Source organism: Rhinoraja longicauda, chromosome 11 (assembly GCF_053455715.1).
Source record: "Rhinoraja longicauda isolate Sanriku21f chromosome 11, sRhiLon1.1, whole genome shotgun sequence".
NCBI lineage: Eukaryota > Metazoa > Chordata > Chondrichthyes > Rajiformes > Arhynchobatidae > Rhinoraja > Rhinoraja longicauda.
In genome coordinates this window covers 59357268-59372380 of record NC_135963.1, presented here as the reverse complement: position 1 = coordinate 59372380, position 15113 = coordinate 59357268, and the positions used below count along the sequence as shown (strand labels likewise).

The 15113-nt window shown below is 44.0% G+C and overlaps 1 protein-coding gene across 1 annotated transcript in view; it reads right to left on the bottom strand.

The window, feature by feature from the left end:
* The window catches only part of LOC144597970 (adhesion G protein-coupled receptor D2), a 276860-nt gene that overhangs the window by 236250 nt on the left and 25497 nt on the right, over positions 1-15113 (bottom strand). Inside the window, exons 7-10 of the mRNA XM_078407825.1 lie at positions 11402-11487; positions 10433-10717; positions 8595-8706; positions 710-844 (exon numbers count right to left, since the gene is read on the bottom strand). Coding sequence (XP_078263951.1) covers positions 710-844; positions 8595-8706; positions 10433-10717; positions 11402-11487 — 618 coding nt within the window. The remainder of the gene's footprint in view (positions 1-709; positions 845-8594; positions 8707-10432; positions 10718-11401; positions 11488-15113) is intronic.

Below are 15113 nucleotides of genomic sequence, written 5' to 3'. Positions count from 1 at the left end.
GCACACTAACACCATCCTACACACACGAGGGACAGTTTACAATTACACCATGCCAATGAGTCTGAAGAAGGGTCTCGACCCGAAACGTCACCCATTCCTTCTCTCCAGAGATGCTGCCTGTCCTGCTGAGTTACTCCAGCTTTTTGTGTCTATCTTCAATTAGTCTATATGAAAGACTGTATGTCTTTGGAGAGTGGGAGGAAATCGAAGATCTCGGAGAGAACCTACGCAGGTCACAGGGAGAACGAACAAACTCCGTACAGACAGCACCCGTAGTCAGGATCGAACCTGGGTCTCTGGCGCTGTGAGGCAGCAACTCTACCGCTGCACCACCGTGCCACCCTCCACTGTTCTCCACTGTAACATTTTCAACACCTTCCAATTTACTGGAGTCAAAGATAAATGAATCCAAAGACAACCTACTGATCACATAAATAGTCCTCAACCTCTCAACCTCTTTCATTGCTCAATCATGAGGTTTGGACGTCAACAATGTCAGTGTTCATCGCCCATCCTTAGTCCATCCTCACCCTGGGAATTGGCTATTGACAATCAACTGACGGATTTCTACTGCGATTGGGCTGTGGAATTCTGGCAATGCAAGGCAGTACCTTTCCACCAGCTGCTGGTGGCTGAAACTCCACAGAAAGAGCCTCGTTAAGATGGTTACAATTAGTGCTTCTGGATTGAGATGTTCGGCTTCACTTACCTAAAGTGAGAAGTCGAGACATCTCAGAACCAGGAACCTGGATTTTATCCACTCGATCCCGAGCAGAAAGACACGTTGGTTTGTAGACAAGACCATCTTCCACACTGGATAGCCGGCTGGCTTTCATCTGCACATCTATAGGGAGAAACAGGAAATGGCATGCAAAATACTATACACTGCGGGAGCAAGGGGCGGGAGTGGGGTGGGAGTGAGAGGGGAGAGGGAGCGGGGGAGAGGGAGCGGGAGGGGAGAGCAGGGGGAGGGAGCGGGGGGAGGGAGCGGGGGGAGGGAGCGGGGGGGAGGGAGCGGGGGGAGGGAGCGGGGGAAGAGAGCGGGGGGAGGGAGCGGGGGGAGGGAGCGGGGGGAGGGAGCGGGGGGAGGGAGCGGGGGGAGGGAGCGGGGGGAGGGAGCGGGGGGGAGGGAGCGGGGGGAAGAGAGCGGGGGGAGGGAGCGGGGGGAGGGAGCGGGGGGAGGGAGCGGGGGAAGAGAGCGGGGGGAAGAGAGCGGGGGAAGAGAGCGGGGGAGGGAGCAGGGGGGAGCGGGGGGGGGAGGGAGCGGGGGGGGAGGGAGCGGGGGGGAGCAGGGGGGAGGGAGCGGGAGGGAGCGGGGGGGAGGGAGCAGGGGGGAGGGAGCGGGGGGGGAGCAGGGGGGGAGGGAGCGGGGGGGGAGGAAGCAGGGGGGGAGGGAGCGGGGGGGAGGGAGCGGGGGGGAGGGAGCGGGGGGGAGAGAGCAGGGGGAGGGAGCGGGGGGAGGGAGCGGGGGGAGGGAGCGGGGGGAGGGAGCGGGGAGGGAGAGGGGGGGAGGGAGCAGGGGGGAGGGAGCAGGGGGAGGGAGCGGGGGGAGGGAGCGGGGGAGGGAGAGGGGGGGAGGGAGCAGGGGGGAGCGAGCGAGGGGGAGGGAGCGAGGGGGAGGGAGCGGGTGAGTGGGGGGAGGGAGCAGGGGAGGGGTAGTGGGGGGGGGGAGGGAGGGACCTTATTCAACATTCACTCTTCCCCGGCCCATCACTAGTTGGCAAATGAGAATAATGACGACAGGTAGAATAGTGGAAAACCTACAGGTTGACGGAGTGGAGGATTCCAATGTGCCAAATATTAACTGGAATTGCTTTAGTGCAAGGGGCTTCGCTGAGGTAGATACGTGATGTACTTCCAAGAGAAATGTTTGAGACAATATGTAAATAGTCGCACTGTAAGGGCTAACATTACGAATGCAGCAATGTGGGTTTTATTGCAGGAATGTAAAAGCTCCAGCTTGGATTATTCCTGGGGCATCCTGTTGTCAGCATGGAAGCGTGGTTTATGGCGCGTTATCCTCTGATATCAGCAACCAGCGTTCAAAGCTTTGAAGTGTTAAGAAGAACATCTTGCCATATGGACTGCCCTTTGTTTCCAAGAAAGAAGAGGTCACGATGGACACAATGGACACGGAGGTCCCGAAAGACACATAAAGATTTATAGGGCATTGTAAACTTGCCATATAAGGCAGTGATGGAAAAATACTGGCACATGTATTTAGGGTATAAAAGGTGTGTAAATGCTAGCTTTCGGAGAGAGAGACTACACTAGTGTTTCTGAACTCTCCAGTAGCTAGGCTCTCTCCCACCTGGGTGAGTAGAATAAAGAGGTTAAATTATTTTGGTTGTCTGACTATTCTGTTCATAGGGCACGAACTACAACAGCACTAGAGACGAGGCAGTACTTAACCTCGTACGAGGAAGTGAATTTGTGGAATTCTCTACCACAGAGGGCAGTGGAGGCCAATTCACTGGATGAATTTAAAAGAGAGTTAGATAGAGCTCTAGGTAGTGGAATCAAGGGGTATGGGGAGAAGGCCCAATCACAACCAGGTTACTGATTGTGGATGATCAACCATGATCACAATGAATGGTGGTGCTGGCTCGAAGGGCCAAATGGCCTCCGATGTTTCTATGTTTCTATGACGTGGCAAAACTCGACTGAGAGAAGGCGCTTGTGGGTCAAGCATCATTACACGTGAGAGTCTTTCAAAAGGGAGTGCATGATATCATCGACAGGCTGATCAAGGATGCGCGTTAGCGCAGTGGTAGAGTTGCTGCCTTACAGCCCTTGCAGTGCTAGAGTCCCGGGTCTAATCCTCACGGGTGCTGACTGTACGAAGTTTGTACGTTCTCCCTGTGAATGCTTGAGTTTGCTCCGAGATTTTTGGTTTCCTCCCACATTTCTTAGACTACATGATTGTAGGTTAATTGGCTTGGTGTGAATGTAAAATTGTCCCTAATGTGTGTAGGATAGTGTTAACGTGCGGGGATCGCTGGGCGGCGCGGAACCGGTGGGCCTGTTTCCGCGCTGTATCTCTAAACCAAACTAAATTAAAAACTGAACAGTGATGGTGAAACCAAGATCTAGCAAGAAAAGGGGATCTTGGATGATAAAGTATTGATCAGAAAAATAAGGAAGCATATGGCAGGTGTAGACATCTGTAATCTAGCAAGTCCCTAAATGAATGTAGAAGCTGCAGGACCATACTTAAGATAGTTCATAAATATATGAAAGATATTTCAGTCAACTGCTTACTCCTTAAGATGAGAGAGTGAAATGTTCATATTATGTATATCAATTAAATATAGTGAAATGAGAATAATACTGATCTTTGATCTATGATTCTAAAGAAAGAGTTCAAAATTGGAGGCCAAATTTAGCTTCCAAAAGTTTGTTCATAAGTGAAGGCCATTCGGCCCATTCAATCATGGCTGATCTATCTCTCCCTCCTAACCTATTCCCCTGCCTTCTCCCCATAACCCCTGACACCCGTACTAATCAAGAATGTATCTATCTCTGCCTTAAATATATCCATTGACTTGGCCTCCACAGCCTTCTGTGGCAATGAATTCCACAGATTCACCACCCTCTGCCTAAAGAAATTCCTCCTTAACTCCTTCCTAAAGGAACGTCCTTTAATTCTGAAACTATGACCTCTGGTCCTCGACTCTCCCGCTAGAGGAAACATTCTCTCCACATCCACTCTATCCATGCCTTTCAAAGGTTACTGTCAAATATCCCACCTTATTCAACTTTAAATTTATAAAAATATGGAGGTGAACAACCTTGGAATCATTTTGCTTTACTTAGTTTTAAAATAATCCAAAGTCATCAGAGAAAATTCCCAACATCTGCTCAACCCAAAACCACAAACATAATTACTCTTCTGACAAATTATATCAAGCCAAAAGAATGCCAACCTTCCATCGCTAAGCATAACACAAAGGGCAGCGGTAGAGTTGCTGCCTTACAGCGCTTGTAGCGTCAGAGACCCGGGTTCAATCTCGACTAACCATATAATAACCATATAACAATTACAGCACGGAAACAGGCCCGTTCGGCCCTACCAGTCCACGCCGACCACTTTCTCTGACCTAGTCTCATCTACCTGCTCTCAGACCATAACCCTCCAATCCCCTCCCATCCATATACCTATCCAATTTACTCTTAAATAATAAAATCGAGCCTGCCTCCACCACTTCCACCGGAAGCTCATTCCACACAGCCACCACCCTCTGAGTAAAGAAGTTACCCCTCATGTTACTCCTAAACTTTTGTCCCTTAATTCTGAAGTTATGTCCCCTTGTTGGAATCTTCCCCACTCTCAAAGGGAAAAGCCTACCCACGTCAACTCTGTCCGTCCCTCTTAAAATTTAAAAAACCTCTATCAAGTCCCCCCTCAACCTTCTACGCTCCAAAGAATAAAGACCCAACCTGTTCAACTCTGTAGCTTAAGTGCTGAAACCCAGGCAACATTCTAGTAAATCTCCTCTGTACCCTCTCCATTTTGTCGACATCCTTCCTATAATTTGGCGACCAGAACTGCACACCATACTCCAGATTCGGCCTCACCGATGCCCTGTACAATTTTAACATTACATCCCAACTTCTATATTCGATGCTCTGATTTATAAAGGCAAACATACCAAACGCCTTCTTCACCACCCTATCCACATGAGATTCCACCTTCAGGGAACAATGCACAGTTATTCCCAGATCCCTCTGTTCCACTGCATTCCTCAATTTCCTACCATTTACCCTGTACGTCCTATTTTGATTTGTCCTACCAAAATGCAGCACCTCACACTTATCAGCATTAAACTCCATCTGCCATCTTTCAAAAGGCCCAAGTCTCTCTGTAGACTTTGAAAATCTACTTCATTATTAACTACACCACCTATTTTAGTATCATCTGCATACTTACTAATCCAATTTGCCACACCATCATCCAGATCATTAATGTAAATGACAAACAACAGTGGACCCAACACAGATCCTTGGGGTACTCCACTAGACACTGGCCTCCAACCTGACATACAGTTGTCAACCATTACCCTCTGGTATCTCCCATTCAGCCATTGTTGAATCCATCTTGCAACCTCACTATTAATACCCAACGATTTAACCTTCTTAATCAACCTTCCATGTGGAACCTTGTCAAATGCCTTACTGAAGTCTATATAGACAACATTCACAGCCTTGCCCTTATCAATTTCCCTGGTAACCTCTTCAAAAAATTCAAGAAGATTAGTCAAACATGACCTTCCAGGCACAAATCCATGTTGACTGTTTCTAATCAGGCCTTGATTATCCAAATAATTATATATATTGTCCCTAAGTATCTTTTCCAATAATTTTCCCACCACAGACGTCAAACTAATAGGTCTATAATTGCTAGGTTTACTTTTAGAACCTTTTTTAAACAAAGGCACAACATGCGCAATGCGCCAATCTTCCAGCACCATCCCCGTTTCTAATGACGTTTGAAATATTTCCGTCATAGCCCCTGCTATTTCTGCACTAACTTCCCTCAATGTCCTAGGGAATATCCTATCAGGACCTGGAGACTTCTCCACTTTTATATTTTTCAAAAGTGTCCGTACCTCTTCTTTGATCCTCATAATTTCCATCACTACTCTACTTGTTTCGCTTACCTCACATAATTCAATATCCTTCTCCTCGGTGAATACCGAAGAAAAGAAATTGTTTAATATCTCCCCCATTTCTTCCGGCTCAGCACATAGCTGTCCACTCTGACTCTCTAATGGACCAATTTTATCCCTCGCTATCCTTTTGCTATTGACATATCTGTAGAACCCCTTAGGGTTTACTTTTACATTACTTGCCAAAGCAACCTCATATCTTTTTTTCGCTTTTCTAATTTCCTTCTTAAGATTCCTTTTACATTCTTTATATTCCTCAAGAACCTCATTTACTCCATGCCGCTTATATTTATTGTATATCTCCCTCTTTTTCCGAACCAAGTGTCCAATTTCCCTGGAAAACCACGGCTCTTTCAAATTATTATTCTTTCCTTTCCACCGAACAGGGACATAAAGACTCTGTACTCTCAAAATTTCACCTTTAAATATCCTCCATTTCTCTATTATATTCTTTTCATAAAACAAAATGTCCCATTTCACTCCTTTTAAATCCTTTCTCATCTCCTCAAAATTAGCCTTTCTCCAATCCAAAATCTCAACCCTTGGTCCAGATTTGACCTTCTCCATAATTATATTGAAACTAATGGCATTGTGATCACTAGACCCAAAGTGCTCCTCAACACATACCTCCGTCACCTAACAGGAGGTCCAACACTGCCCCTTCTCTGGTAGGTACCTCTACGTATTGCTGCAAAAAACTATCCTGCACACATTTTACAAACTCCAAACCATCCAGCCCTTTAACAGAATGTGATTCACAGTCTATGTACGGAAAATTGAAATCACCCACAATCACTACTCTGTGCTTACTACTAATATCTGCTATCTCCTTACATATTTGCTCTTCCAATTCTCGTTCCCTATTTGGCGGTCTATAATACACCCCTATAAGTGTTGCTAAACCTTTCTCATTTCTGAGTTCCACCCAAACAGCCTCCCTAATCGAGCCTTCTAGTCTGTCCTGCCAACACACTGCTGTGATATCCTCCCTGACAAGCAATGCAACACCCCCACCTCTTGCCCCTCCGATTCTATCACATCTGAAACAATGAAATCCTGGAATATTTAATTGCCAATCGCAACCCTCCTGCAACTATGTTTCACTGATCGCCACAACATCATACTTCCAGATGTCAATCCAGGCTCTAAGCTCATCCACCTTTCTTACAATGCTCCTAGCATTAAAATATACACATTTAAGGGACCCATCATTTCTTATTCTCAGTTTATTTCTTTTCACTTCTTTCTCTCCTACATATTGGGTCTGAGTGTTTCCCTTTTCTGCCTCCTGCCTCACACACTGCCTATTAGCTATCTGTGTTTGAGTCCCTCCCCCCAACCGTACTAGTTTAAAGTCTCCGCAGTTACCTTAGCAAATCTCCCCGCCAGGATATTGGTTCCCCTCAGGTTTAGATGCAACCCGTCCTTTTTGTACAGGTCATACTTCCCCCAGAAGAGGTCCCAATGATCCAGAAACTTGAATCCCTGCTCCCTGCACCAGTCCCTCAGCCACGTATTTATCCTCCACCTCACTCCATTCCTTTTCTCACTATCGCGTGGCACAGGCAGTAAGCCTGAGATTATCACTTTGGAAGTCCTTTTTTTTAAACTCTCTTCCTAGCTCCCTAAATTCTCCTTTCAGGACCTCTTCCCTTATCCTACCTATATTGTTGGTACCTATATGTACCACAACCTCTGGCTCCTCTCCCTCCCTTTTCAGGATATCTTGGACACGTTCAGATACATCCCGGACACTGGCACCAGGGAGGCAAACTACCATCCGGGTCTCCCGACTGCCTCCACAGAATCGCCTATCTGACCCCCTCACTATAGAGTCCCCTATCACTATCGCTCTCTTCTTCCTTTCCCTACCCTTCTGAGCAACAGGGCCAGACTCCGTGCCAGAGGCCCAGGCGCCGTCGCTGCCCCCAAGTAGGCTGTACTCCCCAACAGTACCTAAACAGGAGTATTTATTGCCAAGGGGTACATCCACTGGGGTACTCTCTAGTCCCTGCCTCTGCTCCCAGGTGCTGTCTGTAAGGAGTTTGTATGTTCTCCATGTGACCTACGTGGGTTTTCTCCGAGATCTTCGGTTTCCTCCCACACTCCAAAGACGTGCAGATTTGTAGGTTAATTGGCTTGGTATAAGTGTATATTGTCCCTACTGTGCGTAGGGTAGTGTTAATGTGCTTAATCGCTTAATGTAGTGTTAATCGCGTGTCCTGCTTACTCCTCAAGAAAAGAAAGTGAAATGTTCATCTTATGTATATCAATTAAATATAGTGAAATGAGAATAATACCAATCTTTGATCTATGCCTTACTTTCCAAAGAAAGAGTTCAAAAATGGAGGCCAAAATTAGCTTTCAAAAGTTCATGTTCATAAATGAAGTAGAATTAGGCTGTTTGGCCCATCAAGTCTACCGAAGGGCCTGTTTCCGCTGTATCTCTAAACTAAACTAAACAAGGCAATAGACAATAGACAAAAGACAATAGACAATAGGTGCAGGAGTAGGCCATTCGGCCCTTCGAGCCAGCACCACCATTCAATGTGATCATGGCTGATCATTCTCAATCAGTACCCCATTCCTGCCTTCTCCCCATACCCCCCTGACTCCGCTATCCTTAAGAGCTCTATCTAACTCTCTCTTGAATGCATTCAGAGAATTGGCCTCCACTGCCTTCTGAGGCAGAGAATTCCACAGATTCACAACTCTCTGACTGAAAAAGTTTTTCCTCATCTCCGTTCTCAATGGCCTACCCCTTATTCTTAAACTGTGGCCCCTGGTTCTGGACTCCCCCAACATTGGGAACATGTTTCCTGCCTCTAACGTGTCCAACCCCTTAATAATCTTATATGTTTCGATAAGATCCCCTCTCATCCTTCTAAATTCCAGGGTACACAAGCCTAGCTGCTCCAGGCTTACCGATGTTGTCTGTCGACAGGACAATACTTGGTTTGGTAGAAAGCAAAATACTGGACAGCCTTTCAGTCAACATATCGACACTTTGAATGATAACATACGGACCAGGGATCACCTGTGGAAAAGTAGAAGTGGCAATATAAGCATCTCTTCGCACATTCATTTATGAACAACACCAGAAATATATTGAAATTCCTGAAGAGATGCAGAGTCTCGAAAGTTCACTTGTACATTATCAAATCCAATAAACCACAAATGTAAAAAGGAAATAAATCCCAGCTTCTGACATTCCTTCGGGAAATAATAATACTCAAGAAATTCATATCTTTCAACTTTGTTACAAAGAAGCTTCATCTAGAAGTACTTTAGGTTGGCGTTTTACCAGTGGAGGCATCATTATCAAGATCCTTACATATTTTATCGTGCATTATCTATATACTAAAACTCTTGTTTGTTATTTTGTTTGTGACTGATCTTCAGCCAAAACGGTACACGATAGCACGACAATTTTAGGCCCACCTTACTCACCATTGTCACTTTAGTGATAATGCAAATAGTTTTATTCAAATCGGTGTTATATTTTTTAAGTTATTCACACTTTAAAGTTTAAATCTATCTCCTAGGGAGGGAGGGAGGGATGGAGGGGGAGGAGGGGGGAGGGAGGGAGGGAGGGAGGGAGGGGGGGAGGAGAGGGTGCTGCACCAATGCAGGAGAGGTTTGGGCCCAACGGGTCCACTTGGTTAGTCTATATACTAAAACTCTAATTTGTTTGTTTGTTCCTGAACTACAGCCAAAACTGTACACAATAGCACTATAATTTCAGGCCCACCCCACTCAATGTTGTCCCGTGGTCCTATGGAAGAGGTTTCATTGAAATCGGTGTTATATTTTTTAAGTTATTCACATTTTAACGTGTTTAAAACCGCGCATGTGCATTTGGGGCTCTGTTGACCTGGTACTTACGTAAGATAGAGCTCTGGGGGCTAGTGGAATCAAGGGATATGGGGAGAAGTTGGGCACAGGTCACAGCCATGATCACAATGAATGGCGGTGCTGGCTCGAAGGGCAAAATGGCCTCCTCCTGCACCTATTTTCTATGTTATCCACTTTGGTGGTAAGAATATGAAGGCAGATTATGATCTGAATGGTGTCAAGTTAGGAAAAGGGGAAGTACAACGAGAGCTGGGTGTCCTAGTGCATCAGGCACTGAAAGGAAGCATGCAGCTACAGCAGGCAGTGAAGAAAGCCAATGGAATGTTGGCCTTCATAACAAGAGGAGTTGAGTATAGGAGCAAAGAGGTCCTTCTGCAGTTGTACAGGGCCCTAGTGAGACCGCACCTGGAGTACTGTGTGCAGTTTTGGTCTCCAAATTTGAGGAAGGATATCCTTGCTATTGAGGGAGTGCAGCGTAGGTTAATTCCCGGAATGGCGGGACTGTTGTATGTTGAAAGACTGGAGCGACTAGGCTTGTATACACTGGAATTTAGAAGGATGAGAGGGGAGGAGGGAGGGGAGGAGGGAGTGGGGGAGGAGAGGGTGCTGCACCAATGCAGGAGAGGCAACCCTAGGGGGAGGGAGGGAGGTGGAAGGGGAGGGTGGATGGAGGGGGGAGGGGGGATGGAGGGGGAGATGGAGGGAGTGAGGAGGGGGGTGGGGGGGGAGGGAGGGGGAGGCGGCGAGGGGGGAAGGGAGAGGGGGGAGGGGGCGAGGGGGGAAGGGAGAGGGGGGAGTTGGGGAGGGGAGAGGGGACGGGGAAGTGGGGGAGGAGAGGGTGCTGCACCAATGTTTGGCCCCAACAGGTCCACTTGGTCTAGTAAGATAATAATATGCAGCATTCTCACCTCGGATATCATGAGCCATTCCAAGGAACATTTAGCATCTATAATTTTGCTAGCCAATTTTACGTAGTTAGTGGCCAAGCTCAGAACTGTTTTTGAATTGTTCCCTTCTGCCTCAAAGTCGAGCTGAGCAACATTCCCGAGGAACCGTGTCAGAGCCAGCAGATCGGCAGCAGTCAGCCCGAGACCACTTTCATCCACGGCTTCCACTAACACACTGGCAAGGACATTTGCACTCATCATATCTCGTGGGTAATCACTTCTGTTCAGCAAGAGATAATCTGCGATCTGGAACAATGATAAACAGTGATGTGCAATGATACACCATTACCACAAGGACTCCATCATTAACATTGTACAGTATGTTGCAAATAGTGTTACACGTATTAAATACGTAGGCACACCGTGTGCCTCTCCGAGCTGCCTTTTGGTGTATGTTGCACGTTATTTGAGCGTTCAAGGAGTGGCGATCTTACTGATGAACACTTCACGGTTCTCTTGTGCACACTGTTAGTTCCTGTGTGAAGTGTGTGTGTGAGAGTGTATGTGTGTATGAGCGTGCCATGGTGGGTGTGTGAGGGTGGCCGTGCGAGGGTGTGTGTATGAAGGTGTGCAAAAGTAAAGAAGGGTGTGCGAGAGTGTGCATGTGAAGTGTGTACGTGTGTGCGCAATGTGTGTGTGTATATATGTGCATGTGTGTGTGTGTGTATATATATGTGCATGAGTGTGTGTGTATGTATATATATGTGCATGTGTGTGTGTATATATATGTGCGTGTGTGTGTATATATATGTGTGTGTGTGTGTGTGTGTGTGTGTGTGTATATATATGTGTGCATGTGTGTGTGTGTACCACTTCACACATCCAGTGTATATGCACTGTAATGCTGTAAGCAGTAAGGCATGCTCCAATAACACAACCACAATTCAGGATGAAAATGACACACCAACAAAACCCGATTCAATTACTCACTGAAACATCAGTAGACTTTTCCTTTACGTGTAGGAAAAATGCAGAGGGAGGGAGAGAAGTGAAGACTTGCATTTGTTCATAGACCTCTGAAAAATAAACAGATAACAGGAGTGTTTAACACATTGTATTCCTTTGAGCATCTTTAATCAAACATTGCCCTGTCCATACTGCCCTGTTATTTCTAGATTCCTCGTAATATTATCTCACAACTCTGCCTTCCAACAGCATTTCAAAACATTGGCAAGTACACATTTTGTCCATTGGCCAGGAGACTGAGAGAATTAATCTCTTTGCACATAGTACAGCCAGTTAATGGCAAATTTGAATTAAACACGCGTTAAACTAAAAACAAATCTCATACTCACATTGGTTCTTATTAACAAACTTTATTTCTACCATTGTAACACTTGTTTTATATATATTTCGACATCCTTATTTACAATGGATACTCAAGGTCACCAACACACTCTCCTTTCACAGTTCAAAGGTATTTATTCACAAAATGCTGGAGTAACTCAGCAGGTCAGGCAGCATCTCAGGAGAGAAGGAATGGGTGACGTTTCGGGTCGAGACCCTTCTTCAGACTGATGTCAGGGGGGCGGGACAAAGGAAGGATATAAAGCTCCTGAGATGCTGCCTGACCTGCTGAGTTACTCCAGCATTTTGTGAATAAATAACTTCGAATTGTACCAGCATCTGCAGTTTTTTTCTTATAACCCTTTCACAGTTCAATCTGCTGATCTTGCGAAATAATTTCTGTATTCCAGGGTGGCACGGCGGCACAGCGGTAGAGTTGCTGCCTTACAACGCTTACAGCGCCAGAGACCCGGGTTCCATCCTGACCACAGGTGCTGTCTGTATGGAGTTTGTACGATCTCCTGTGACCGCTTGGGTTTTCTCCGAGATCACTGGTTTCCTCCCACACTCCAAAGACATATAGGTTTGTAGGTTAATTGGCTTGGTATAAATGTAAACTGTCCCTAGTGTGTGTAGGGTAGTTAGTGTGCGGGGATCGCTGGTCAGTGCGGACTCGGTGGGCCGAAGGACCTGTTTCCGCGCTGTGTCTCTAATTTCACAATTTCCTATCTTCTGCCTTCTAACCTCTTTAAAAAACTATGTTCAGTCTCAATTTCTCATATGTAATTTCACAATCAGTTGCACAGTACAGATAAAATATTGTAGCACGAGAAGATTCTAGAATAGACCCTGTGTGACGTGTTCACAAGGGTGTCAATCAGGCACACTGAGACATGAACAATTCAAAAACATTAATATGGTTTATTCAGAAAGTTCTCACAGCCCAACTGTCAACATTCTACGCACACCAATGGCACAATCCTTGGGGATTGTGGGGGATTTCCGGGACCGTGGGGGATTTCCGGGACCGCTGGGTTTGAATGCATCCTTGACAAGGAGTGTAAGATAGTTGTATAATAGTTTATTGTTTGTCTTGTATTATGGTGGAGGGTTCCGTTTTGGTTTTATTGTATTGTATATATTATTTTAATATTTGATTAAATATTTTTGATTAATAAAAAAAATGACGCTATCCTTTATTCAATATTCACAAACTATTGCTACCAATCCCAGGCTAAATGCCCCCCCAAAATAAGCAGTTACAACAAGCACTGAAGAATATTCATACGTTGCTGCGTTAACTCTCAAACCATCAACATCAGAGTAAAACAAACAGCAACATAGCTTGGTGGCAAGGTGGTGCAGCGGTAGAGTTGCTGCCTTACAGCACCAGAGGCCCAGGTTCAATCCTGACAACGGTGCTGTCTGTACGGAGTTTGTACGTTCTCCCCGTGATCTGCGTGGGTTTTCTCCGAGATCTTCGGTTTCCTCCCACACTCCAAAGACGTACAGGCTTGTAGGTTAATTGGCTTGGTGTAATTGTCCCTAGTGTGTGTGGGATTGTTTTAGTGTATGGTGATTACAGGTTGGTGCAGACTCTGGGGGCTGAAGGGTCTGTTTCCGTGCTGTATTTTTTTTTTTTTTTTTTTTTTTTTTTTTTCTTTGGAAGTAAGCACATTACATTTTAATGGTTCCTTTTTACAGGTGCCAAGAATTATTAAAACATTATTTGTGCAACTTCCTTTTTAAAAAGAAATGAGAAAGAAAGAAGTAGTGAAGAGTAAAGAATAAATTAGTGAGTATAGAGTGAAAAAAAAAAAAAAAAAAAAGAAGAAATGTGCGAAAGTAAAGCAAAAAGGAGATTCTCCCACGCAACCAATCGATGTTTTTTAATATTCTTAATCAATTTTCAGTCAAACCCAGAATTTTTAATTTTATGCTGATATTACACCGCATGATTCCACAAGGTCAATAAATGGAGACCAACTCGATAAGAATTGGTCTTTTTTTTCTATTAGGAGGAGTCTCATTTCTTCCAAATGTGCTGTTTCCAACATATTACCAATCCACATTTTAAATGTTGGTGGAGTAGACTTTTTCCACAATTTAAGTATGAGTTTTTTCGCTATTATTAAACCATAATTCAAAAATGAGATTTGGGATATATTTAATTTATTTACATCTCCAAAGATAATCATTTCCATGCTAGGTTCCATTTTTGTCTTAAATAAACTGGTAAATACATCAAATATATCACCCCAAAAACTTTGAAGTTTTATGCACGAAACGAAAGCGTGTGTAAGATTGGCATTTTGTGAAAGACATTTATCACAAATGGGTGAGATATTTGAATAAAATTTATTCAACCTAACTTTTGAGTAATATAGTCTGTGTAATATTTTAAATTGGATTAAATTATGTCTAGAGTTAATCGAACATTTATGTATGTATATCAAATACCTCTCCCATGTTTCTTTAGAAATTTTTATCAGTAATTCTTTTTCCCAATCTTCTCTAATTGCCTCTGTTGGAGGCAATTCTCTATTAAGAATACTGTTATATAGATATGATATTAATTTTTGTGAGTCCGCCTTAATATTCATTGCTTCTTCCAGTGGGTCTATCGTTATATTCTGTGATCTTGGTATATATTTTTTTATAAAGTCACATATCTGTAAATATTTAAAGTATTGGTTATTATTGAGATTAAATTTTGATTTTAATTGTTGAAATGATAATAAATTTCCCGTTTCATACATGTCACCCAACTTTTTAATTCCCTGTCTTTCCCATTGTCTATATGTTTTATCCATAATAGCTGGTTTAAATACCGGGTTATTCACTATTGGTGTTAATGAAGATAAGTTTCTTAATTTTAAATTTAATTTTATTTGTTTCCAAATTCGAATTATATTGTGTATAATTGGATTCTTCTTATATAATATATTATTCAATTTTATCGGGGAGAAGAGGATCGCTCCTAAATCATAAGGCAGACAATCCTCTTTTTCCATTCTTATCCATTCCATCTGTTGAGAAGGACACTCCAACCAATAAATAATATTCTTAATATGCACTGCCCAATAATAATATAAAAAATTAGGCAGTGCAAGTCCCCCTACAACTTTAGGTTTACACAAATGATTTCTTTTAATTCTATGTGCTTTGTAGTCCCATATAAAATTAGTAATATTTGACTCTAGTTTTTTAAAAAAATATTTTGGTATATATATTGGTATGGATTGAAATAAATATAATATTTGTGGTAGCACTATCATTTTGATAGCATTTATTCTGCCAATTAATGATAGTGGGAGCGTTTTCCAAAATATAATCAAAGCGTTCAATTTATTTA